Below are 27,657 nucleotides of genomic sequence, written 5' to 3' on the forward strand. Positions count from 1 at the left end.
TAGACTTGAGTAATCTCCGTTAGTCAGATCATCCGCTAATGTGAACCACTGTCAGGGGACATATCAAACAGGAAGCAGAGAGACAAGTAAACGGAGGCCTAGTCTTATGTTCACGTATTACTGCCCTTGATCTGAGTCCCCTGAGCACAGTAAGTCACAAGCTGGGTCCCCTAGGGCTATGCCCAGAACCGGTTTGTTTTGTTTGATTCATACCATTTAAAATCTTAAAGTTGATGCCAGCCATTTTAGCAGCAGCAGCTTAATTATGTTTCCTGACCAGTTGTTACATGGTGGTCATAAGCTCATTTCCGGCATGGCGGTGATGGCATGTGGAACTGGTATGTGCTGCCCTTCTCTAGAATGGCAAGCTTGTGTTTGTCAAACTCTGCTCTCTCCACTTTGCACTACCTGTGCCAGAGCCTGTGACCCCAATTTCTATACATGAGAGTCCACATCTATGACCCCATTTTGCTTAGAATCACTACATTTCAGTCGACCCTCCCAAGTCCAAGGAACCCTCTAGCTAATAGGCCCACGACTGTTGCCATCAACCCTACCACGGCCTGGCTCAGTGTCTGCCATTTGTGAAGGAAACACTCATCCCCTGCCATTCACGTGGCTAAGGTGAGGTACTGAGGGACTTGGGTAATTCTCTCAACAACTTTACAAAACAGATTTTTTTTTTTTTTTTGTTTTTTTGAGACAGGGTTTCTCTGTGTAGCTTTGAGCCTTTTCCTGGAACTCACTTGGTAGCCCAGGCTGGTCTTGAACTCACAGAGATCCGCCTGCCTCTGCCTCCCGAGTGCTGGGATTAAAGGTGTGCGCCACCACCGCCCGGCAGAACAGATATTTTTCTCATGTTATAGCAGAACAGCCTCTGGCTCAGAGAGCAGCTTGATCTTCCCAAAGTAACACTATTTCTATGTGGCCATTCCCTGTTCTCACTCAGAATTCAGACTGGAATACACAGCCCTAACACTGTGTGAGAGCGGCCAGCCTGTGTGTGCTACAGTCACAGTGCCATGCACATGGCGTGGCAGAGGGTCTGACTCATGACATGCACCGGCCTGGAGCACCTGTCCACAGAAGGTGTGGCGAACGCTTGGGAACGCACTAGTGGAAATAATCACGTTGAAGGCATTACGACACAACACCCATTTACAACTGTCCCTCTAGGAAGCTGAGTTTTGTGGAAAGCATCAGACTGAACATCAGGGGCCCCAGATTCTATGCCTGGCTCTGACCAGAGGACACATGGCTTTTCAAGGAAGTGTCCCCCTGTGAGCCTTGGAACAGACGCCGATGCAGATGGCGTGATTACATGGCACAGATGACAACCTGAAGATGCAGAGAGCCTAACTACTTACTGCAAACTCCCCTGCTCAGGAGAGCAAAGCCAAAGCAGAAACCAGGGCGAGGGAGGCTGGCCAAGTGCTCAAGCCTGCCTTGGAGTCACTCTAGGAAGACTGACCTGCTAGGGTTTCTGTGGCCTGATAACCTCACATTGCAGGAAGCTCTGAAAAGACTGAAATGAAGGTCTTGCGTTTTCCTCTGAGTTAGCCCTAGAGTCAGGGGCTGCTGAACAGAATCAGTAGATGGAGTTGAAATGTGGGCTAGTAAGCCAGGGTTTATGATGTGAGTTTGTTAGGGAAACACAGAGGAAGACTGTGCATTACTGTGGCTTATGCTATCAGATCTTTTGGGTTAACTTTGGAGTCCCGGATACATGTGAGACTATTTGGGAATAATATACAGGGTCACCCTATCTTCATTCCAGAAGTTTTATGTTTAACCTAATGGGAAATGTTGCTTCTTCTTTACAATATTTGTTGATGATAAATAACTTTGCTGAAAGGATGGGATTGATTGGTCTATAGAAATGAGTTTTTGTTTATGCTGATTCATACGCATGGCAAATAATCTGCCTTCTTTTCTTGTAACCACTTCTCATTGATCAATCTTTTGTGAGGAAATTGCTAATGAGCCTACTGCAAGCCTTAATCAGGGCACCACAGCTGCATGGGGTGTGGAGTTCTCTAAGTGTCATGGAGTCCCCTGCTCCAGGCTCTCCAGGCTGAGCAGGTGAAGGAGGCGGGGGTTCTCTGTTCTTGATGGCCATGTGCAGAATTCTGAGAAGGCACAAGGAAACTGTTCCATGTGGTACCAAGAGACAGGCTCTAGTGCTTTGGAATCCTCAGAAGCAAATGGGGTATGAATTATATATAAATTAAGCTCCCATACTGATATGGCCAAGAAAGTATTGGCCAGATGGCGCTGAGTACAAATGACAATGACATGCATCCTGTCATCGTTTTACTATTTGTGAGTCAGCTGGTGGTAGAACAGGCTATCTCTTAGTGCCAGAAGGAAGCTGAGTCTTGCTCTCTCATTTTTATTTGACACTGGCCTTGATCTCCCTTACGCAATCCATTTCAATGAAGCCACCAAGACAGGACGGATTAGCATCCTACTGAACGGCTTGCGACTGTTGGAGATACAAGGGACAATTCTACCTCGTTTCTCCTTTTTCTTTAGAAAAATAATTCTGGTGTGCATTGCTTCCTGCTCAGGACCCTTTCACAAGTTTTAAAGAGATTCAGACAGATTTCAGGCTAGGTAAAATGTGTGCGGTCTGTTTGTCCTGTGCTTGGAGCCCTCCCTTGGAGGGTCTGGAGAAAAAGCAAGTGGTTTCAACAGCCACCTTGCAGTTCCCATTCTGCCCAGGTCTTTTGTTTGTTTGGAGGGACCTTTCTTTTCTGGAATGTCTAGCAGCCAAGAGGGAAATAGACAGTTACCAAGTATTTGTGGGAAGTGTATCCCAGTGAGTGCTCAGTAATAGACTGTGGTCAACTGCAATAGTTTCCAGGTGGTGACTGCATGTAATTAGACCACGAAGGCAAAACCATTTCTTAACCAATTTATAGGGCAACCGGTAATGGTGCAGAGGACACAGAGCTTGGACTACATCAGGGGCTTGTGGCTTTCAGTGCTCTTGGTACCAAACTAGGGACTCAAGGAAAGTTCATTCATCACCCTAGGTCTCAAGGTTCTGGCTTACTAAGTTGCAGGGGGAAGAGGGGGAGACATGGCTGACTAGCTCATTCTCACAACACACACAGTCTACACCTTATGGAGCCTTTAACAGATTTTTGCCTCCAATAAACCCTTAGATGGGAAGAACAGGGCACTAGTTTACAAACAAGAAATGTGAGTTCTTGGGTTCAAGACCAAAAGGGCTACCACAGGGAACTCAACCCAACTGCAGGCTTGAGTTTTCAAGGCACCATTGTTTTGAGTGTCAATGGTGATCTGCTTTTTAGGTACCACTGCATTCAGTATCTGTGGATTCTGGTTTTTAGATTTCCAGATAATGACCACTTGAAGAATGTCGGATTTATTACCCGCCTCATATCTTTTTCCTCTTTCAGAATCACAATAGCTATTTTCTCCGATTCTGGGTCTTAGACTATGGTCTGAAACCAGCGTCAGTAGTGGAGGAATTAGAAATGTAACTCTCAGGCCTGACCTCACATCAAAGTTAGCAATGAGTGAGGTGAGCCTAGGAAGCTCCCCTGAGGACTGCTGCCCTGACCTGATGTGTGTGCTCCCTAGCAACAGGCTGGTACTTGCCAGTTCCTCACTTAGTGCACTAAGAAAAATGCACAGTGCCAACTTCCTTTGAGTCCCAGTACCAACTAGACCCAAGCATTCTGTACATGCATTTTTGCAATGCTCAAACCTGTAGCTCTGAATCCTTCATAAAAACCACAAAATGCTACACTTATGTGTAGTGGGTAGTCATTTCAGCTTTGATCTGGAAGTTCCAACCCCCATTGAGGCTTCGGTAACTGTCACACCTACAAGGCAGGGTCAAGAGAGGACCCTGGCCGGGCGGTGGTGGCGCACGCCTTTAATCCCAGCACTCGGGAGGCAGAGCCAGGCGGATCTCTGTGAGTTTGAGGCCAGCCTGGGCTACCAAGTGAGTCCCAGGAAAGGCACAAAGCTACACAGAGAAACCCTGTCTCAAAAAAAAAAAAAAAACCAAAAAAAAAAAAAAAAAGAGAGGACCCTGAAGACCCGAGATCCGGATAGGTCAGCTCTTTCTGTTCCTGGACTCTGGACAGTGGAGGTGGACCGAGCAGAGCTCCAGAGAACACCGCTGGACTGCGGCGATACACCTTCCCCAGACCCTGCGACCTACCTATCCCTTCATTTGTAAGTTACCCACTAAATAAGCCTTCCTTTTAACTATGCCACTAAATAAGCCTTCCTTTTAACGATGTGGAGTGGCCTTAATAATTTCACCAATACTTATGTTTGTCCTTGTTACTTTCTTCAAGTCTACTTGGAATCTGAAAATATCTTAGACACCAATTCTGTAATCCAACATATGGGAATCCTTGAGATAAGCTGAATCCAACTGAAATAGAGATTTAAAATAGAGCAAATTCATTATTTATTCAAAGTGGTTAAGGCTGTAAATTCCTTAGAAGGTACTTTCCCATCTATTGCATCCCGTCTTACTCACTCCTGAAATACCAGTAATTTCAGGAAATAATTTGTGTTTACTTGATACTAATTTACAATCAAGATTCTTGTCTTCTCCAATGAAGAAAGAATACTTTAATGATAAAACTAATATATATATATATATATATATATATATATATATATATATATGATTTCTCTTTTAGGATTTATTTTATATAGTATTCACTAAGTATAGTTATGTTTATAGCAAATGTTTGGAGTTTAAGGTCATTAAGATTTTATTGAAATACATTCATTTTCATTACTTTTCTGTTTGAAGCATAAAACCTCTGGAAATATTAAGTGTAAATATGGACTCTGATTCCCATTACATTCATATTTAAATTAAGCATGTGAGTGTGTGTATACATATATATGAACATATTGCTTATTAGTTTAGGGTACTAGTTTAAGAATCCTCTGTGATTTTTAAAATATGCATTTTGAATCAAATTTGCTAAGAAATTTTCACAAAGGGAGAAGTACAATATTGCCAGTAACAAGCAAAAACCTTACACATTTCCAAAATTTACTTTTTCCACATCAAAATAACACAGCATCATCTTCTGCCCTTTTGAGAGCAGCAGCCTGGGATGGCAAGCCCACATCCTGCATGCTGCTTCTGCTATTAATGTGCTTACATAAGCAAGACCAGTTTCTCTGTGGAAGCACTGGACTTGTGAGTCACCTGACGGACGGACTGGCATACAGCTTGCACAGCACTTGTGGAGTGACAGCAGCTAGTGAGTGACGGATTTAATGAGATCATTGACTTCAGCCCATCACAGAACTTCAATTATTTTATGTATCTGCCTTAGGTTTTCTGTGGCATCACTCACTGGAAAAGCTACATCAAGGTATATGAAGACTGACAAGCAAATTTCCTCCATGCTTTTTGAAGACACAGATTGCACATAGAGATTATTGGAAAAATAGTATATGGGGACACCAAGCTTAAATTTTATTATACATATGTGTATGTTTTCATTATATGTATGGAATGAACAACTGTGTCCCTGCAGTAAACATGCACTTGACACATGCATGCGCCCACAGACATGCTTGCTCATTTGTCTCTTGATCTGAGGAATAACTTTCTCAGAGTTTTATAAAAAACAAATACTGTATTTTCCTTGATATTTTAGTTGGGGGTGTGACCATTGTCATTTCTTCAACCCAGGATTTGCTCAAAACTCAAGAACCCCAAACCTCTAGCAGGAGGGCAGAGCCAGCTCTTCAGCGGAGGCATTCGAATCTGTCACGTTTCGAAACTAGTTTTAACGGAAGGAATGACTCAGCAGCACTGGGCCACTCCGAGTCGTGCCAGCTTGTGTGACTTCACTGGAACTATTTGGTCCCAACAATATAAATTTGTGGGAAGTCAGCAAGGGACAATGAAGACTAACTTCCTTGGACTCCTCATCAGAAATACAGAAACAATAATTCTGGAGTTTCTGAATGACAATGGTTAGTTAAAACACAAAGCTTATAAGGAAGAAACTAAAAGCTTTGAGGAGGAAGATAACAACGAAGTAGAAAAGTAAGAATTCATTTCTATATGATTAAACAAGAAATAAAAACTAACTTCAGTTTGGTAGAGGTGTGTGTGTGTGTGTGTGTGTGTGTGTGTGTGTGTGTGTGTGTGTTTCTCGTGGTATGCTCACTCATCAGGTAGGTCCAAATCTTAATCTGAATCACAGTCCACAGGAGGTCTAGAGTGCGTGTCCCAAGTAATTAATCTAGCATAATTAAAATAGCAGAGATGCAAACTGAGGCTCCACATACCTTATTAGTTAAATTGACAAACTGGCAGTGAGTAACAGAGTGAGGCCAGACCCTCACACCCCTTCACTGCTGTTCTCAGGGGCAGCAGAGTGTCTGCAGGCAGGAAGTACAGGGATGGTAAGGGAAGCCCTGCTGTGCCCACACACCATGAACTTTCATGGCAACGCTTTGCCCAGCCAGGATCTTCCGGAAGATCCTTTCAGTTACCCCAAGCATGACCTAAGTCAGCGACTTCTCATTGCTACCTCTTGGTGGCCATTCCCCATTTTGTCAAACACACACATGTAATGTCTCCCTCAGTGCAGTCACCCTGCAGAGCCAGCTACAGGATGAGAAAGTTGTTCAGATTCAGCAGGCGTTCTGTAAGTCAGTGGCTACTTCCTAATGTCCTCATTAGCTCAGACTTTTTAATTACCACTCTGCTGACACTGCCCTCAGAGACAATGCCACATGTATGTTAGTTAAGTAGACTGGCAGTTAGCTTGTCTTCTTGATAACTGACAAAGACGTTAGGGGCTAATGCCAAGTCAGGCTCTGGCCGATCCTGTCCCCTCCCTGCTGTGTCATGTTTATGCTCTGTTAAGCCCTTTTCATTGCACCTTATGGGCCAACAGAACATCCAACCTAGAGGCTGCATTTCTATCCATTTATGGGCAGCATTACTGACTATACAGCAATCTCTTTCCGTGTCAAATCACCTCGACACTTGCTGCAGATAAACAGAAACTAAATTGGGCAAAATTTAAGTTTAAACATCTCAAAATTTCACACCTTTTATTAACCCCGTCATATTTTGTTTTACAGGACACACCAATGATAGTGTTTCTCATTTTCAAGAAAATATGCTTCATAGCTCTTACTTAAAGCTTTTTCTTTTCTCAATCAAATTATGTTATTTTGACTCACTGTATTAAGTCCCAGAGTTCTCTCCTTTCAGCCTTGCTTTGTGCTTTATTATTTATTTTCACATACAGCACACATATACTGGCATCACGCAGAAATCGGTGGGGCAGAGATGAGGGGCATTTTGATGCTCCTCACATCTATACTAATAACAGCTCTATTTAGACAGGCTAAAACAGCTGTCGGGAAGGGCTCTGAACCCAAAGGGCTACCAGGTCAAAGTATACAGGCAACTGGAAACATATGGAGTGTTCACTTACCTGCTTCTGCTCAACAATTATTTCCAGGTCTTCATCACTGCTTAGCTTTCCATAGCCTTGTTCTTTACTTTTCTTGTGAAAGAACAATTTTAAATATAATTTAGTTTCTTTTCATTGAAAATCTTAATTCCTACTTAATAATTCTTAAAGACAAACTCTTTATTTAGCTCTTTCTTGACATTAGTCTCTCGTGTACAGCAAACCTCCATCTTAACCTGTGCGTTGACTCTGCTTATTCTCTTGCATCCAAAGGATGCCTTCAGTCCTTTCTCAATACCCTGTTTCGTTCTATAGTTTCACAGAGACTCTCTCACACTCTCAGATAAACAAGCAGCCCTTTGAAGACTCTTAGTACATTTTTCTCAAAAACAGAAACTTCATTTAGAATTATACTATTCTTAAAATGTCAACTATTGCATTATATTTTAATGCCTTATATATTTTAAGAAGAGAAGTGTTATATAACCCAGACAACAAACTCTCAGGTTTTTAATATTTCAGTAAATCACATGAATACTAACATTGAAAATAAATAGTAATTTTAACAGATAATATTAGTTTCAAAATTAGGTAGTTTACAAAGTTGGAAGAGTACAGGCATATATCTCTAAGTGTGATTTAGGGCCACTTCATTATTTATTGTTGTGACTGGTCCTAATGACCACTCTCTACCCATCCTTACTACAGCAAAATTTACAAATACAAGTTCTAAGGCTGGAAAAGCAGTCTGACCATAACAATCATCTCACAGTTGTGTTGCAGAAAAATGGTAACATATTTAGCTTTTTTTCTCCCCAGTGGGAATGTCAGAAGTATAATGAGACTTCTTCACACCAATGGCAAATGTAGGTAAAGGCCATTACGAACTTTTCTGTTGTCCAAAGTTGAAAACAAAACAAAAAGCAGCCAAACAAAAACCACTTTGCTTTGGATGCTATCCTCACAAATGAGAACAAAGAGAATTAGATTTCTAAAACTTTGGTCTATGGTGTCATATTAGCACTGGTCCTGCACATCAGTGCCATGACACAAGACTTCTTTACTGCAGAACATGGTCTTTTTCTCCTCCTTACAACATTTCAAAATATGAATTCTCACATTTCTCCCACCCCATAAATATATCTCTTATTTTGTGTTATTTACTGTAATACAGAGATCAGATATTTCAAGTATTGGGATGCATAAATACCGCCCCCCCACTTCATCCACACATTAATAAACTTCAACAATTAGGGCAGAACAAGTGGTCACAGTGTTCCTCTCAGATATCATTCTTGTCTTCATCTGAGATTCCATTTCAAGATGGATGGGAAACAAAATGAACAAGTTTGGTTTGAGCCAAGCTGGCTTCCTGTCTCTTGGCTTCTGGGTCCTCTCAGCCCAGCATTAGCTCTGAGACATTATCTACAGTCCCTCTGCCACACAGCCTCAGAAATTCCTTTCCCAGTATTGATCTGTATACGTACCAAGTAGCTCATCTGCATGACCCGATTTCTGGACAAAAGGGCATTAAGTAGAGATGGAATGTGAGTCCTTCCATCCATTTCACTGTCAGACATCCCAGAATTCTTTGCACCAGCGGCAGTGGCTTCATTGCCAGAACTTGCTGACCAGAGAACCACAGATCTTGCCCGGCAACATTATTAATAATGTACAACAATAATTGAAGTATTCCTGCATCACTGTCACGACTTTGTAAACATCCTGAAATTTTTGGCTACTTCAAAAAGCCATGGATGTGAAATTTTCTTTTCTTAATTTTTATCATGCACTTTTATGCTTCCTGGCTGCTATTCCTCTTTAATGATTTTTAAAAACCCATCTATTATTTATTACATAAATTTTGTATTTAATCCCTTACGTATGAACTACTCAGTCTCTTGGTCATAGAAACTCTCAATTTCCCCATTTAAGCCCCTGCCTCTGACTTTGCTGACAATTTCTGCTAATAGATATAACAATGCCAGCACACAGAGAACATAATCACAAATTGCAATATATATTAATATTACATTTCACTTTCCCCACGTAATCCCAACTCTGTCTGATTTAGTAGCACATTTTCTTGGGAAGAGGGGTCAGGAAAGGAGAGTATGTCCACAACTACTCTCAGTAGAAGTTGCCATTTTCCAGGATTGGGAGGAGGCATTTGGAGTTCTGATTCTTGTGCCTAAGCCTCTAGTCTCTACGGGACACAGAAAGCGCACAGACAGCAGCCTTGCAGCTTTCTCCTAGAATCAAGCATCATTTTCAAGTCTACCCCATGACCCAGGGGCACTCATACAGTCACTCACTTACTGATATCTAGTGCGAGCACAATCCTCTTTCAAGCACTGAGCTGCCCACTTTGCTTAGCTGAGCCAAAGGCGGGGTCTTCAGCTCTCCTCCCTCCTCCCAGCCGGGAAGCCCTGGCTTCTTCCTAAGCACTTTTGCCAAGCCCAGAACGCAAGTCCCTGGCTTCTGCAAGATCTTGCACATCAGCCAGAGGAGTGAATCAGGAGGAGGAAGAAAGCTAATCTGTCCACTGTCCAAGTGTGAAGGGGCGGGGCTTATGTGGGAGGAGAAGCCACAGGGTAATCGCGTCCTGCGCTCCACCCACAGCTCTGGCAAGACGCAGAAGCTGAGGGTTTCAACTGAGGCAGAGAAATGAGGCCCCTCACCGCCCAGCCTTCTCAGGGGGTGCTTGCCTGCCGTCACTTTCGTGCACTCTTAACTAAGTGCATCTGAGGAAGAAGCGTTAGTGCCAGGGAGCTAAGGGGGAAAGAACTCAAGGTGGAGAAAAGAGGCGAAATGAGCCTCCCGGTTTGCTGACAGTGTCTCCCTGCCTATGAAAAGCTTTGAGCCCAGGCTGGCTGTCATGACTGAAACTCCAAACACAGTGTCTCTTATCTTCCCCCACCATCCCGAGTGACATCATTTTGAATTCTATCTCACTAGCATGAAACAAGATTGCCGGTTCTTTGTTCGTCCTGGCACCCTTCGGAATGCTATCCAGCCAGATCACATCTGTGGTTTCCTTAAGAACCTCTTACCTGGCAACTGAACTCTGCCCTACCCACACTCCCACCCTCTCCTCACCCCGATGCCCTGCTTCTCTGTCCCTCCACCCTTTCTTCCACAGAAGTAGAATTGAAAAATGGATGTCTTCACTTGAATTAAATCATGACACTTGGGAACTTGTATCACAATGCTACTGTGGAAATTATTCCACAGGAAAAAGACTGGGCAAAACTATAACAATATCAATAGAAGTTGATGCCATAGTGAGTTTACAAACGAAGGCACTTACTTGTGTCAGAATATGAAATATAACAATAATAATAATAAGTCTTTGAGCTGGGGATGTAGCTTGGTGGTAGAACACTTACTGAGAATACATGAGGCTGTGGGTTCAACCCCCAATGCTACTAAAAAAAAATTAAAAGGGAGTTTCAATTGAAAGATATTAGCTGTTTGTGGACTGAATTAAAAGTATTCTTCATACTCACGAGGAATGGGACTTTCATAGGAAGTTTTGAAAAGGAAAAAGTATGCATGGTCTATCTAACAGATCAATTGCCCCCAACTGTAGTTTTTGCCCAACTATAGATGTCAATATGAAGGTGAAGGTTGAATATTTCACATAAGTACTTCAAAAATGGTTTATCATTATTTAGTTACTGCTTCATGATATACAATAGGCATATACTTACTTAAGCAAAAGTCACACGCAGAATTAGCAATCCAGTGTCAGGAAGCTAAGAGTTTCCCATTGCCATTTTAGCTCTCAGCCTCAGAGCTGTCTGGGGTCGATTCCTGTGTCCCCCTGTGTCCTCTGTCTTTAATCTCTTCTCTGCCACCATTCTTCCCACTGCCAACAAAACTACTTAGGTTTTCCCTCACTTAGAAGGTGATTTCCTCACATCCCCGTTTCTCCCATCTCTTCACTGTTAAGCTAGAAGGAACGGTCCACACTCTCTCTTTGCCCTTCTACATCCACCACAGTCAGGGTGATTATCGAACTGACTATCAAACAGAAAGGGTAAGGAAGACAGTGCACACACAAGGTCTCTGGTGGGCTTGTGGTGTCTTTGGAACGTTCTGCCAAGTAGGAACATCTACTCAACCATTTGGTCATGTGCATCCGTACCTAAGAAGAGAGGTAGGGCTATACGTCTAGGTGGATGGATAAGAAAATGGCAGGGTTGGTGAGCTCATGAGACAGAAGAAATGAAGACGTGTTCAGAAGCCTAGAGGACAGCTCTCCTTTAACAATAAGCAAAGGAAGAGGGCACATTATAGGGTGAGACGGAGACTAAGGGGAGAGTGCCCAGTGCTAAGGAGGTGAGAGTGGGAACTGGAATCTTTCCTTGAGTGAGGTGTCAGAAGTCACCAATGAGTAGGGAGAGAAGCAAAGATGGATGGCAGATGCAGTGATGGGTACCTGGGTCATGGGCTGAAGCCGCTGAGAGGATTCATCATCCCTCAGGAAAGCTGAGATGTAAAAGGGGGAGCGAGGAGGCCACTTCAAAGACAAAGATGTGAAGAAAGATTACGAGAAGAGTCAAGTGCCCCCAACCTGCCTTTATATAAAAGTCCAGAGCACATTTACAACTCAAGAAAAATAAGCAAAAATGCTGGAAAGTTGAAAACACAGATGGCAGAGAGAAATGGGGGGTAAGGTGGGGGTGGGGCAGAAAACAGGGGCAAAGACCTCTCGTACAAAGTGACTTCTCTTTGACAATCATGTGTGAAGTCTTTGAGAAAAAACATCTGGAAGATTCCATACAAAATGCTAAAAGTTATTTTTCTCTGAGAGAAAGAATTAGTAATGACCCATGCCTTCTTCTTTAAACTTTAGAGCATTTTTTCTGAAATGAAAAAAGAATTTTATAATTCAAAAAAGGAAAGAAAATGTGACTGCTTAAGAGAGCCTAGTGTCTGCTGTAGGGAAGGCTGCAGACATCACGGAAAGGAGCCTGCACGGGCTCTGCCTTTCTCTGAGTTGTCACTGGGAGGGCTCTGATTTCTCCCCTTAAGCAGATAGCGTCAGGGCACAGCCATCGCAATGGCTCTTGTGGTGAGTGGTGCAGGATGGTGGCATGAATTTGCTATTGTTCATTGTGTTTAGCCTGCCTTCCACGATCTGACAGTATTTCGGTCCTGTGTCTTTTTCTTTTTTAAGGTCCACGGTGTCAGCATAGCCACAGAGGACATTGCTGAAACAGCCAAAGAAGTGATGAAAAGAAAAAACAGGAAACAGGAAGGACAGTCTCTACCAAATGCAAAGGCTGATACCTATCAACTCTTCCTAGGTTGAAGTCCTGAGTCGGCTTCTTAAATAGACATGAAATGTATAGTTGTCAAACCTCTGGTTTTATTTCATTCAAATTCAGGTAGGGAAAATGTCATTGTTACAGAGGTTTATAGTAGAAGGTTAAATGTTAGACTAAAGTGTGTATGTGTGTGTGTGTACGTGTGTACATGTGTGTCTACGTGTGTATGTGTGCTTGCGAACTCATGCTGTGGTAAAACAGAGTGGCCACAGGACTCACTGTTTTATTTTACTTTTGGATCAGACTTGAACAAACAGGACACATGGCCCACAGACTCACTTCTGAAGAAGGCATATTACCAAGTAAGAAGAGAATACAAAGACCTCAAATACGCTGTGACACTTTAAACTGCATTTGAAATCATGCAGAAGCTCAAATATTTCGTAGTCTTTCCTACTTTAAGGCAAACTCTAACAGGGGAAACAGCATCAGTAACTGGGTGAGGACATGGCCATGAAGCCCAGTGGTTTTTACTTTAGCCTGGCAGACTGCTCTTTATGCTGGCTTTTCTTGACTTTTTTTTTTCTTTTTCATGGTCTCTCTGTATAGCCCTTGTTAGCCCAGAACTCGATATATAGAACAGGATGGCCTCAAAGTCATGGGAATCTGCCTGCCTCCTTGTCCAGGGTGCCGGGAATAAAGACAAGTGCCACTGTGAGCCCTGGCTTTTCTAGCTTTAAAGTGGCTCTCGGACAGTATGACAATAAATGGTCTAGATTCTACTCCCAGCCTTTCCTGTTTTTTGCTTCCTCCTGTGTCAGCTCCAATGTCTGCAGTGCTTATTTTGAAAAATAATACACGCTACCACATTTCTACATATTCTTTCAAGGATTATTTTTTAAATCCCGCAATGCAAAGCCATTGTTCTGTTAAAGTTCCAAAGTGGGTGCACTAAACACTCAGGGTTTTCTTCTCTCTAGCAAGTCATTGCTTGATTTGAAAATCAGATGGCTTGCTGTATGCCTAACACTGAGTGCTGGAGACAGGTCCCATTCCTAGGATTAGCGAGGAGGATTTCTGATCAAAGGCCCAGGATTTTTATAGTTCTCAGGCAAGAGCAAGTGATCAAACAACTCTACTCTTGGAGACAAATGTATGTTGTGATAGGCAGTGTCAGCGGATGCTAATTACCGACCTCATTCTATATCCTTTGATCTCAGTCTCCCCACAGACGACAACCAGCAAATGGCTTCCCTGTGCTCTGGAATACATGGCAGCACTTACCCCAGGATCATACCCCCGGACAGAGCTGGAACCGCTCATGGCTTCCTAGAGAGACCACACTGGGGTTAAGGAACACCACTTTGGGTGTCACACTGAGGTCAAGTAGACAGCAAACAAAACTTAAATTTGAAATTTCAATTCTGTAAGAGTCAGTCGTGTGTTATATGGCTTTAAAGACAATAAAGAAACCATTTCTTAACTCTCCGTCACCCAACAAAGCAAACAAAAACACACTCAGAGAAACAGCAAGCAAAACTGATGTGCAGTTCACAGAAAATTCTAGGTCCACTTTTCTTTCACCTAGAAGGTTCTCTTCTCCACAAAAGTCATGCTCCTTAGAAGCTATAAATACAATGGATACAAATGAAAACATTTGACCTCCTAAAGGCACAAATGATTGAAAAATTATATATTACCATCTGTGCATCTGGTATGATATCATCTTTGATGCTATTTCCAAGGTAAGAAGTAGCAAAGTTCTCCATTTTCACATCTCCCACCTAACATCCCTGGTTCTTCGTGTGAGACGGTAAGGAGTAGGAGAGTAGCATTTCGGATCCCGAACGGTAACTGAATCTTACTATCTTATACCTCTTCCCTCCCTGCTTGACCCCACAGCCCTCACAATTAAGAAAAGAGAAAGCTCTCCCTGTTGCTTCTTTGAAATCTGAGAATAAAAGCCACTGCAGCTACAATTAAGACACAGTGATAATGTCCTGCACCAACAGTCCCATGACAACATTTATTCTCATATGTACCAACTCTGCATGGTGGGCATGAAGCCACGTGACACATCCTCAAACACAGGTGCGCTGACCCTGGGCCTCTCCATCCGGTCCTTTCTTTTCTCCCGGAGCACCTGGCCTCCCGCACCTGCTGCTGCTGTCTTTTATAACAACTGATCTGTGCATTATGCACTTAACACTTTGTGGCACAGAACTGCAGTATTTTTGCTTTAATGAAAAGAAAAAATATTCTCTGTCCAAGCCACATATTTTTTTATTCACAAATCCAGCCCAATTTTTGACATGTTGATGCAAACTTGATAAAAGCGTGATAAAATTTTATTTCTGACAAGGGCCATCTTCAAGCTTGTCATGCACCTTTGTGTGGAAACTGTGTGACGGATGGACTTGCAATCAGTGTTTCTAATATAACCCAAATGAACTTAAAGAATTCATATTTTTCTTTAATTTTTATATACTTGGTACTTATCTGTGACAGTTCAGAATAATTATTTTCTGTTCTTTTTTTTTAAATTTATTTTTATTTAATGTGCATTCATGTTTGGCCTGCCTGTATGTCTGTGTGAGGTCCCCTGGAACTGGAGTTACAGACAGTTGTGAGCTGTCATATGGGTACTGGGAACTGAACCTAGGCCCTCTGGAAGAACAGTCAGTGCTCTTAACCACTGAGCCCCCTCCAGCCCCCTCCAGCCCCCTCTTTTCTGTTCTTGACTGGAACTCTTTCCTGGAGGTCAGCCTGGCCCTCCCTCCGAGTCCTTGGCCATCCAGGCATGCCCTCTCAGTGCTACAGTTCTCTTCTGCCGCCACTTTCACCAGGTTGCAGGGGATTTCTTTTCTTTACACCTCTTCTACAATGCTTAGAAGCTCACAATGACCTCGTTACACACAAGTCATGGTCATTCCTAAAGGGCGGGCTTGCCTAGACTTCCTATTTCTCTTTATGAATGAGTATTTCTGGGCAACTAGCTATTGATGAGCTCTTCTGAGCCACAAGATATGCAAAATCAAAAAGACCTGGGGCCACAGATGGTTTGTTTACCCAGTGAGCATGTGAAAAATCAGTTAAGAAATAAAAGCAGCAAAGCCTAGAGGACATTTAGCAAAACCCAAATCACGTATGTTATTATGAAGGTATAAAATATTAGCAACAGCTAATGAGTGACTGGATGGCAGCCTCTACTGAAAGACCAAGTCGGAATAACTTAAGCAGATGACTGGAAAACAACTCCAAGTATTCTGTGAATCTGTGGCTCTGGGAGGAGGGGATTTGATGTTTAGGGGCTGTGTACTTGAGTAACAAAGGTCACCGTGAGAGGCTGCAGGACAGAACACATCACACTGCCAGTCAGGCATCGGATGAGTTTGCTCAGGCAAAGCCACGTTAGAAAGGCCCTGAGGTTGTTTCGTGTAGACACTTTTGTAACTAGGAATGTTAGCTTTGGTCAAGCTGAGAGCAACATCATCAGATTGGTGCCATGTGCAGTCTATTCTTGCTAAGGGTGGGGAATGGACTGGAGAAAAGGAGGCTGAGGCAATGAGAGAAGCTGGGAGCCACTGAAGGGTCAGCATGTGACTGCTAGCAAACTGGGAAGATGTGGGTTGTCAGAGGCAGTTGACCACACACGTGATTAATCCATCACCTTTTTCACAATTGAGTTTACAAGGCATGTAATGTCTCCATTTCCTTTAGTCAGGTTCAAACTTTCAGTAAATGGGCTGAGGATAATAAGCCTAGAAATTCACTTGATACAGTAATATATAATTATTTCAGGAAAAAAATTAATGGAACAAAGAACGAGAGAGAGAGAGAGAGAGAGAGAGAGAGAGAGAGAGAGAGAGAGAGAGAGAGAGAGAACGAGCTTTGACAAATAGGAATGTTTGCAAGTAGTGATTAACACATTTGCACTCTGTGAAGCCCTGAGCAACGGGTCAACTTTTCATGTTGTTTCTAGCTGATGGAACAGAGCCTGTTTTCAGAAACACAATGTGAAACTGTGCTGTGGAGCATATGAAAGGATTTATTGTGGGGCGGCTTGGGGGAGCATCAACAAGAATTCTTTGTGTAAATCCAGAACTGAGCTGCTGCTGGCAGTGGGTAGAAATACTGAACTTCTGGGGTTGGGGTAGGGGTAGGAGTAACGGCCTGCTAGGGTGGGTGGGGAGGAATACTGAATGGCAGCGTATTTCAGTGTACTTGCAAATGTGTTTCAAAGGAACGGAGGCCTCACTCCGGAACTCAGCTTTAAAACAGTGAGAACCAGCTGTTCACAACACTGCATCGCGTTCCACCTGCACTTCACCTGCCAGAGGCGGAAACTGCTTAGTGGGAGAAAACTTGAGTGTGATCCTGTTTGACCACACCATTTATCTTCCGGCATGGCATTCATTGGTTGGGGGCCTCCTGACTGTGTCATTCAGCCTCTTTCATGGCTTTGGTTGGGTGGAGGAAACTTTTGGTACAAATAATTGAACATAATTCCATGTTGCATCAACACATGGAAGAATATTCAGCTCTATGTGCTCCTTCTCTGATCTTCAGAAGGGATGTCTCTATGAAGACTCACACTGAGGACTAGCCATTTCTGATGCCTCTATGATTCCCCCAGCATCGTTCTCTTTTGGGTATGCTTTAGGAATCTAATTCCAAATCTTAGCTGTTTCCATTAGGGAGGCTGCCGCCAAGCTGTGGAAGATGGGTGGGGAGAGTATAGGAGCTAGTGGACGTGGAGGCCTGTATGAAACAGTGTTTGCTGGACCTGGCAACCCAGCTGCACACAAGAACCCACGGTAGCTGTGACTGCATCAAGACCTGCACAAGGTCAAGCCAGCATGGACCGGGGAGAGGCTCACCAAGTCCCGCCTCTATCTGAGGAGCTATTAGCAATTGCTAGCAGCTGTGGGAGGGAGAGGCAATTTTCTCCGGGGATGTGGGCCCTGACAGGGTAGCCACATGCACTCGTAGATAGTCCTACAGCTGGGCACATATAGACAACACTAAATGTGCTTGGTATTTGGTGGTGGGCACGGGAGAGCACATGAAGTTGGAAGGGAAATGTATGTGGGGCAGAAGAGAGGAGGAGCTGGAGGGGAAGGAGTGGGATATATTTGGATCAGATGCAAATATATTCCATGCATGAATAAATACTAAGTAGGGGTTGGTACTCACCTGAGAGCACTGTGAATGTTACCTGGAAGCAGTCACAATCTCCAATTAGTTTCCCAGAGTGAGCGACATACTGATTTAGTACTAAGAGACGGAATGACTGACACATGATCCCTGTGGATGCCGTTTTGGATGGAGGCAGATCCTGGTTTCCACAGAGGCTGAAACCCCTGCTATCTTGTATAATGGTCCTGGGTAGTGAATGTGGGGCCTTCGGGGCAAACTGAGTAAAGATTTAATAGGAATCACCATGGTTGCACCATAGCCTGATGGAAAAATGTTTAAGCACAACAAAGTAATTCCTGATTGGAAATAAGAATAAAGTACATTATAAGCCTCTACCACTGTAGGGGGATCCGCATATTTCCTTGAGTTTTTAGTTTGTTTTTGTTTTGTTTTGAGCTAGGGTCTTATCTCTGTACCTCAGGTTGGGCAGCGACTTGTGATCCTTCTCCCTCAGCCTCTCAAATGCTAGGGCTGCAGGTGGGTGCCACAATGCCTGGTTTGCACTGTAGGTGCTCAGTAAATGCTTTCAATAAACAAATTGCTTTACAACAAAAGGCAATATTACCCCATCACTCTAACTTTTCTTAGTTTCTTGTTTCTTTTTTTTTACATTAAATTTATTTACTATTTGTGTGTGTGTGTGTGTGTGTGTGTGTGTGTGTGTGTGTGTGTGCAGGTCTGTACCAAGGTATGTGTGTTTGGATCAGAAGACAACTTTTGAGAATCAGTTCTCCCCTTACACTGTGGATTCCAGGGTCACCAGGCTTGCAAGGCAAGTGTCTTTACTGCTGAGCCAACTCACCAGCCATGCTTCTTGTTTCTTAATACTATTACAGAAAAGTTGGATAGAAATGCTTTCGAATTATGATATCTATACACAGATACAATACTATATGTATTTAGTACCACATATAATAATACATATTATATATATTGGGAATCAAGAAACATTAAGAAAAGTTAGTGTGATAGGGTAATACTGTCCTTTGTTATAAAACAGTTTACTGAAAGTATTTACTGAGCACCTACAGTGCAAACCAGGTATAGTGGAGCCCACCCGCAACCCTAGCAACTGGGGGCTGGAGGAGGAGGATCGTAAGTCGCTGCCCAACCTGAGGTAGACCCTAGTGCATTCTCTCTCTCTCTCCCTCTCTCTCTCTCTCTCTCTCTCTCTCTCTCTCTCTCTCTCTCTCTCTCTCTCTCTGTGTGTGTGTGTGTGTGTCTATATATCTCTGTCTCTCTCTCCCCCATGTGAAGATACTAATATGTGCATACCTATGAATTCTATACATTAATGATATTATAGTACAAAAACTGTGGTGGGTTGTATGGGAAATGTTTCCCATTGTCTTGGGTATCTGAACACTTGGTACCCAGTCAATGGCACTGTTTGGGGAGGTTTATTTAGGTGTTCCAGTTTTGATTCCTGCTGCCTGCTGCCAGGCTGTTCCTGCCATTATGGACTGTAACCCTCTGGAATCATAAGTCAAAAAAGTCAACTTTGTCTTCTATAAATTGCCTTGGCCATGGGGTTTTATCACAGCAACAGAGAAGTAACAACACAAACACTAGTCATTCTTTTGACTCAGCAATAGGCTGCGAACACCTCTCCATGTTACTCCTCACCCATCCCTGGTATGCCTGTCTAAGTTCACCAGACATTAGTGGCTTCCTGTTTAGAAGGTTTAAGAACCCAATCATCAGGATTAAGAGTCCAGTTAACCCTGGAGGCAGTAATGCAGCCAAAGACTATCTGCAAACCCTGTGGTCCCTGAGAGCCTTTCAGGAGGTCTGTGGAGTGGGGTGTGTTTTCATAAGCAGCCCTAAGGTCACTTGTTTTTCACTGTGCTGGCCTTCGCACTGGCCTGTAAAGGGGCTGGTTGATCTGCTGACTCCTAGACACAAACCGAAGACCTTAGAGCAGAGTGTGCAAGTGTGTCTGAGCTACCCATTTTGACTTAGGAATCTGGCATTTCCCCCCTGAAAATAGGTGAAAAGACCCACCGATTTCAAAGTCAAAATTCAAGATTTCAATAAAATCCAGATTTTGAGGAAAATGTGTATTTTTCATTTTTTTTTTTTTATATTACCAGCGTTCAACAGCTAAGGAGCTTTCCAGTGGCAATCTTAATGAAGTGTGTCTGGATGTTAAATGGTGAAGTAGAACAGCACAGATGACGAGAGCCAATGAACTAGTACTCCCAAATGACCGACACCCTGCATGTCTCCAAAATAACAAGTGAGTTCAGAGCCATTCCCAGTGCAGGGCAACAAAAGAGTTTTCATCTAAGAAGGACATGGAGTTTGCTGACACAGCTTCAGGTGGCACTGTCCTACTAAAGATTTAGAAGACAAAAAGTGTTTGTCATATTTTTCTGTGGCAGCCAAGAACATCTACAGTTACTGTGAAAGACACGGGAGCACATGCCTCTCTCTGTGTGCACTGGGTAAGGATGATTTTTCTTATTCAAAGGAGAAAGACATACAGCAAGAGTTTAGATGAAGAAGCAGATAGGAGACTCCATCCCCCCACTTAAACTCCTTGTTAAAGGAATTTACAACAGCGTAAACCAAGGCTGTGCCTCTTGTTGGAACTTCTTTTTTTTTTTTTTTCTTCCTCAAAACAATAAATGTATTATTGTAATCGATCTTTTTCAGTGAGTTTTAATAAATAGTTAAATCCTTCTCTAAGTTTTTTCCTCAAACAAGCCATTTTCGGGGTCTGCAGTTAGTTTTGAGTCTATAGGGCACCAAGATAAATGTTTGAAGCTACCAATACAACAGGGAGAGAGCAGCCTTTCTCTGAGGTGGCAGAAAAACCACCTTGCAAAAGCTAGTTTTTCTTCCTCCCCTCCCTCTCTCTCTCCCTCCCTCCCTCCCTCCCTCCCTCCCTCCTCCCTCCCTCCCTCCCTCCCTCCCTCCCCCCTCCTCCCCTCCCCCTTTCTTTCTTTTACTAGAAGCTCTGAAATTTTCATTTGCTGGCCTGGAAGGCAAATCACAAGTATTTAGTCCACAGCCTAGTAATTAATTTAAGGGAGAAGAGAATTGAAATAGGAACTGGTAACTGGTAAGGTATGCCCATGTGCGATGACCGTAAGAGACCTTTGATGGCTTTACTCAGTCCTATGTAAATGTGCATCTAAGAGTCAACACATTTTATTTCATCTCCCTCTTTCTAATAATGCTAAACAAAATCGATTTATCTCATTTGGATTCTGTTGGAAAGTTTCATAATAGGCCCTGTAAATAAATTATCCAATTAATTTTTTAGTAAACAGCTCTGTGCTATTTAGCATGTGTTTGAATTATAATGCTGTAGAGTTCATAAACACTGTATTTGGTCTAGGGTCTATGGTGCTCATAGGCAATTTCATGAAGGGAGATAGTGGTCTCTTTGTTTCTAGCTGAGGAAATGTATTCCAAGAGAAGAAAGTAATTTGTCCATCTGGAAAGTGCTAGAACACGGAATCAATTTCAGGTCTGTTGATTTTCTATTCCTGACTGCTTTGTTGTCTTTGGGTTGAAGAAAATGAGCCTCTGTTTATCAACAATGTAGACAGTGGCAGCCAGGGCTGGCTGGGTTCTGAGATTCCTTTTAGAGTTGAACATAGTTCCAGATCTCCTAAGTCTCTTTCTTTGTCTTATAAGTGGTGTGGGAAACAAGGTATGGCAGGCCATAGTAGAGTAGTTACGTTATTAACTTTCCTTCTTAGCACACCAGTGTAGCCTGTGCACTGACCAGGCAGGCAGCTTTGGTCTCCCCAAACTCCTAGGTCAAATATGCTGTCAATAAGACAGAAATAGATGAATGGCATCCTGAGATGCTTCAGAGGAAGCACAGGGTGGGGCGTGGCAGAAATGCAAGTTTTCCAGGCTACAAGCCAAAGGGCATTCTATATATACTGTTGACCTCCACCCTGTAGCCACTCTTAGAGGTGACCAGGTAGGTCAACACACCACTCTTCTGCTTGCTGACTGGCATGCGGCAGCTTTGAGTGAGTGCCTGAGGACAGCCCCACATTTAATGGTTACCGTCCTCACTTGAGCCACTTTAAAAAACCCAGGGAACCAAACAAGGCTCCAAATTCTCCCAGTGTCAGCTCTTCTGGTTCCTCTGCCCAATTCCTTTACAGTAATGCTGGGATGACTCAGCTGGACTTCATTAGTGTTTCTCCTCACACTTCCTGCCTCACCACAGACCCAAGCCGCTTAAGTGGACTAAAGCTGCTGGACCAAGCTTTGGGTCCCCAGTTGTGGAAGGAAGAGGAATCAGCTCTAGGTTAAAAAAAAAACCTGCATTGTGAAAGTATGGATCCAGGCTTCCTGGGGCCCATCCAGAGCCCTTCAACAATGGGGTGTTTAGCAACTATTCCTGGACTATCTGGTGGGGTGGAGGGAGAAGATGGGTAGGCTGCAGCCATCAAGGTAGGTCCAGTTCTAGGGGAAGCAGCGGTTGAGCAGAAGCCATGATGGTAACGACTGCTCTCTTTGCACACTGGTCCCAACGTGAACATAGTGGTATCTCAGCAGACAGTGTCTTGGCTTCATTTCCTGTTGTTGTGATAAAATACCCCGACAAGGGCTGGAAACATGACCCAGTGGTTAAGAGCACTGGTTGCTCTTCCAGACGATCCAGGTTTAATTCCTAAAACCCACAAGGCTGCTTGCAACCTTCTATAACTCCAGCTCAGAGGATTCAGTGCTTGCTTTTGAACTCTGAGGGCACCATGCAAAACTATATACATAAAATGAAATGAAATGATACAATAAAAGAAATTCCCTGACAACAGCAACTTCATGGAGAAGGGTTTATTTGCCTCTCTGTTTTGTGTTACTCTAGACCATCACTGTGGAAGTCAAGGCACAGGAACTTGAAGTGGCATGGTCAGAGCAGGGAGTGATAAACTAATGCTGCTAGCTCTCAGCTGGCTTGATATGGGACCTCCTGCCTAAGGGATGATGCAACTCACAGTGACTGGGTCTTCTCACCTCAAATGATGTAATCAAGATAACCCCCCACAGACAAACCTGATCTAGAATTCATCACTGAGACTTGGTTCCTGGGTAATTGAGATTGTGTCAAGTGGACAGTTAAAACCACATCACAGATAGTGGAGACAGTAGGCAGCACTCAGTGGGACATTCAAGAGTGCTCTCCATACATTTATATACAACTTTATGCAAAGATAATGAAATGTGGATGACTGTTAAACATTTTGATTCTAGTAAATGTCCCCTAGGAAGGATGGTTTGCTATGTGCTAGCCTGAAGACTGTATGCTTTTATCATATTTAATTTTGATACTATTAGTTTATTTATATTTTTCCTGGCTTTCAAATGAGGAAATAAAAAGTTCTATAAATTTAGCAGATTTTTCTAGTTTTCTACCAAAGATCATTTGGCCTATTCATGGCAGAGGAGGGAACACCAAGTTCCAAGGCTTCCTGACTTTGAATATGGGATGGGATATATTTCAGCTCACTGCCACCTCCAACATGATTTCATCCAGCAAAAAATAAGAACTGAATAATGAAGAATTGATTCTGTTGAAATTTACAAAAAAGAAAGGAAAAATGTAAAAGGCAACCATCTTTTAGTACTTTTAAGAATAAATTCCTGACTTGGGACACTGGAGCAGGTAAAAGGTCTAAATCTAGGATCAGGCCGCTTGGCTCAAAGCCAGCTCTGCCAGGTACTGGCTGCATGGTTTTGCATGAATGATTTATCCTTCAGGTCCAAGTTTCTTCATTTGGGAACAATAACACACTGTCTTCTTGAGTTGCTGAGCAAGCAAATCCATGTAAAATATTCAGAATAGGTCTTCTTTGTGTATGTGCACACACATGTGTGCATGCTTGAGGATGTTTGTGGGTTTGTGTGCAGGTGTATGCGCCACATGTAGAGTATCGAGATCAACTTTGAAGGGTTCTAGCAGACCAGAGCACGGCAAACATTGTAGAAGGGTTTTTCCCTTTTACCCCATTTCTTCTCCCTTGCTAAAAGTTGTTACACACCTAAAGCTAGGTCCATTTCCTTATTTGGCCACTGACTCATTCCCGAGACAAAACACCAAGGTCTGACATCAAAATTCATTACTTGGTTAATATGTTCAATCAATCAGGATTTACCAACTCACCTTTTACAGACTGCCCCCCTTTCTCCTTAAAAACCCACTCGTGCAGAAACACCCTCTCCTGCTGCTACTGCCTTTGCAGCCCCTAACACCTTATCCCTTTGGGGTAATAAATCTCCTTTGTCCTGAACATTTGGTGTCTGGGTGTGTCCTGTCCCAATTCCAAGGGGACCACCCTCCCATACAAATCTTGGGTGTCATTTTGCAGGCACTATCCGCTTTTCTCAAGACAAAGTTTCATATTGGCCTGGAACTCGCCAGGTAGGTTGGACCGCTGACCAGCAAACCCTCAGGATTCTCTCAGCCTGCAAGAGTCTCCTGAGGATTGAACTCAGGTCCTCGTGTGCTCAAGGCAAGCACTTTACTAACTGAGCCATCTTCCCAGCCCAGAACGGCTCTTGTCTTGATGGGTTTGATTACCCCCTGTATTACCTGCCGTTCCCCTCCCTTTCCTCTCCGTCCTGTCTTCCATCCTTTCACCCTTGTCTTCCAAATTTCCTTTTATCCTTCTTTTCCCTTTTCTTCTTCTTAAGGTTGAATTCACAGCATATAACCACCAAATGATCTTTCTGGCAACATGGCAAGACTCATGAAAGATGGTTTAGAAACTCAGTCTTGAAGTTAAAAGACTATTTTTTTAGAACTGGGACTTAAAAATAGAACCTGGCGAGAAGCAGCCTTGCTGTGTCAACTCAGAAAGCTGTCCCGAGGGAACCCAGCAGCATTTTATTTTAAGACGACCCTGGATGGCTCAGCTGCCGTCCATGGACACATCAGAATTTCCCTTGATGCTCTGCTTTCTTGGGTGTCTGAACCAAACAACAGGAAGCATTTCTAGCTCCACCAACCCCCCACCTTCAGCCTCACAAAAGGGCCACCTGAACTAGACTCAGATGCTATGGTCAAGTAACTGCGGGGAGCTCCCTGGCCACCTGGTTTAAAGTTCACCTCTTTGTTAAGTCTTCTAATGTTAACCGGATTTTTAAAGCAGCGTGTTTCATGGATGGCTCAAAATATCAAGGACACAGATAAAGCTACAGACGGCAGCTTTGGAGCGTAGCAAGAAGAGAACTTTGGTCTACGTCACCGTCTGGGCGCTAGCCTTGTTTTTATCTTTGTTTGGTCCAGATTTTCTCATCTAGACTCTTTTAAGTGCAGTGTTCCTATTTTCAGGAGTTTGGACTAGCTGAGTTTTAACACAGCAAGTGCTGTGATTTCTTTCCTTTTTTTTTTTTTTTTTTTTTTTTTTTTTTTTTTTTTTTTTTTTTTACCTCTCAGAAAGTCAATTAACTAATAATTTTGTAGTGGTTAAAAAAAGGTACCAGGGTCAATTAAAGCAAAAGGCTAGATGAAACAAAAAATATTCAACAAGCCAAGTGCGAAGGCTCATGACTCTAATCCCTGCATTTGGGAGGAAGAAGCCAGAGGACCATGAGTTTGAAGCCATCCTGCGCTACACAGCAAGACCTTATCTCAAAAAGAAAAAATAATCACAATATATACAATATCATTAATTGACAGCATGATTGAGTGAGTCTTTTAGTTGCTGTAAACACTGTTCCTGCATCTGGTATATTTAGAGTTTACTGATAATTATACTTTTTAAACAGTTGCTAAGCCTAAGATTCTACTCAGAAACAGCAAAGAGAAAAAGTTGACATTGGATGTACAGTGTGCCACAAGAAGGAATGTGCTCAGTGGTCACTAAATGCATGTTGTCACCCCATCACCTGCTTAAGGAGACAAACCAGGTAGCAAGATACAGGGGTAAAATCACCATCGAGGAACCAAAGATAAGCTGTCTGCAGAAAGAACAGAATGCCCAGTGTTTTGATTAGACAGAAGGAAAATTGGATATAACTCCTGGTTTGGAAATTTTTATTTTTTTTAACTAAAAAAAAAGTCAGCAAAATGCTGTTATCAAAACAAACTTTTAAGACAATGTTCGTGCATGAACATGCATGCATATATTTTCAGATGACAGAGGATACACTTTTCTCTAGCATTGTTTCCTGAATTAATTAGACATAGAAAATGGTCCTTGTATAAACCTATAAGGAAAGCAGCATAGTTCATGGTAGGGAGGATTTTGAGGCTATGACAATCAATCAATCTCTCCCTCCACCCCTCCTTCCTTAACTCCTTTTCTTTCTTTCTTTCCTTTTTTTTGTTTGTGTGTGTGTGTGTGTGTGGGGGGAGCGGATACTATCTGCTGTATCCCAAGTGAACGCCAAACTCCCGTTCTAAGGGAGCTTGGATGTGTAGCTAAGGATAATCTTAGACTCCGAATCCTTTTTGCCTCTACTTCCCAAGTGCTGGTGTTACAGGTGTGCACTACCACACCTCGTTTTACACTGTGCTGGAGATCAAACTCAAGGCTTGGTGCATGCTAGGCAAACACTCTATTCACTGTGCTGCATCCCTAGCCCCCCTTTTGAGGCAATGGCAATTTCTTTTCTTAGTTTATTTACCCCCCCTCCCTCCCTCTCTCCTTCCCTCCCTCCCTCTCCCTCTCATTTTTGTGGGTTGAACATAGGACTCTGAACATTTGAGTCAAGCCCTCTACTACTGAGCTCAAATCTTTGGCCAAGGGCATCGAAGGGAACTGTGCCTGAACCAAGGACCATAGCTCCCACTTGTCTGTCCAACCAGTTTGCAGTGCAAACTCTTAACAAAGCCCCATGGAAGAAGTATTTTAAATTAGCCATCTAACTGATAAGGACCAGCACCCCATGCCAGCTTGAGTAACTCTGTTGAATTAATGATACCAAGCAAATTAGGCCAAAACAATCTACCTCTGTAACCTCTAATTCATATACTAATATTAGACAGGGGCCAATCAAACCACAGAGGAAGGTTAAATTTATTTTAAAGTTATTAAGACTCATGATGCATGTATTTTAGAATGCATCTCAGTATTGTCCTTTGGGTTACAAGTAGCCCCATTCTTGTCCTCATTGCTCGGTTTCTTCTTGTTATTTATTGAATTCCTATATTCATTGTCAAACACTCAGAAGTTCCAGATATGAATCAGGCTAGGATTGATTTTGTCCGATCCTAGCATGCAATGAAGAAACCTGCAAAATTTCCTATCCCTCTCCTGTTAAGAGAATGTCCATAGTCATTTCAGAATAATTACTGGTGATCTTTGTATTTAAAAATATAAGCCAGGTAGTTTAAAACAGTTCTTAAGTAGATAGTCCTGTGCTTGGCAAAGTGACCATGCCAGCCTATGTAAATTTCCAACTTCCATACTGTTCAGACTCATATTCTACTTAGAATGTAAAACATCACAGATACACTGTGTTTGGGTAGCATGTGAGTGTTTGCAAAGCACCTCTGTTGATCTGTTTAACACTCACTGTTTACACTCATTTTTGTTATCATAATAGCCCCATGAGCTCATGATAATAAAGGTTTCTGAGTATTATCCATGGGGCCAGGCATACTCAAAATGTTTTACATGTATTTATCCATGTTCCTGTTATAGTAGCATGTGAACTTTGTCACAGTACAGTTGAAGAAACAGAGAAAATGGAAAAAGTAGCTTCCTAAAGAATAGGTTGAATGTGTACAAATGCTCCACACACAC

At 42.8% G+C, this 27,657-nt stretch overlaps 1 protein-coding gene across 10 annotated transcripts in view; it reads right to left on the bottom strand.

Annotated features, from left to right (window-relative positions):
• The window catches only part of Pex5l (peroxisomal biogenesis factor 5 like), a 208,417-nt gene that overhangs the window by 141,407 nt on the left and 39,353 nt on the right, over positions 1-27,657 (bottom strand). For 3 of the 10 annotated variants that reach the window (XM_028872672.2, XM_028872669.2, XM_028872667.2), the window contains exons 1-2: positions 8,945-10,541; positions 7,479-7,550 (exon numbers count right to left, since the gene is read on the bottom strand). The exons of 2 other annotated variants lie outside the window; for them this stretch is intronic. In XM_028872672.2, the coding sequence (XP_028728505.1) occupies positions 7,479-7,550; positions 8,945-9,037 (165 nt within the window). In that variant the 5' untranslated portion in view covers positions 9,038-10,541. Of the gene's footprint in view, positions 1-7,478; positions 7,551-8,944; positions 10,544-27,657 lie in introns of those variants that run through there. 5 more of the 10 variants (XM_028872671.2, XM_028872668.2, XM_028872670.2 and 2 more) reach the window with 4 other exon arrangements.

The sequence above is a fragment of the Peromyscus leucopus genome, chromosome 6 (assembly GCF_004664715.2).
Source record: "Peromyscus leucopus breed LL Stock chromosome 6, UCI_PerLeu_2.1, whole genome shotgun sequence".
Taxonomy (NCBI): Eukaryota; Metazoa; Chordata; class Mammalia; order Rodentia; family Cricetidae; genus Peromyscus; species Peromyscus leucopus.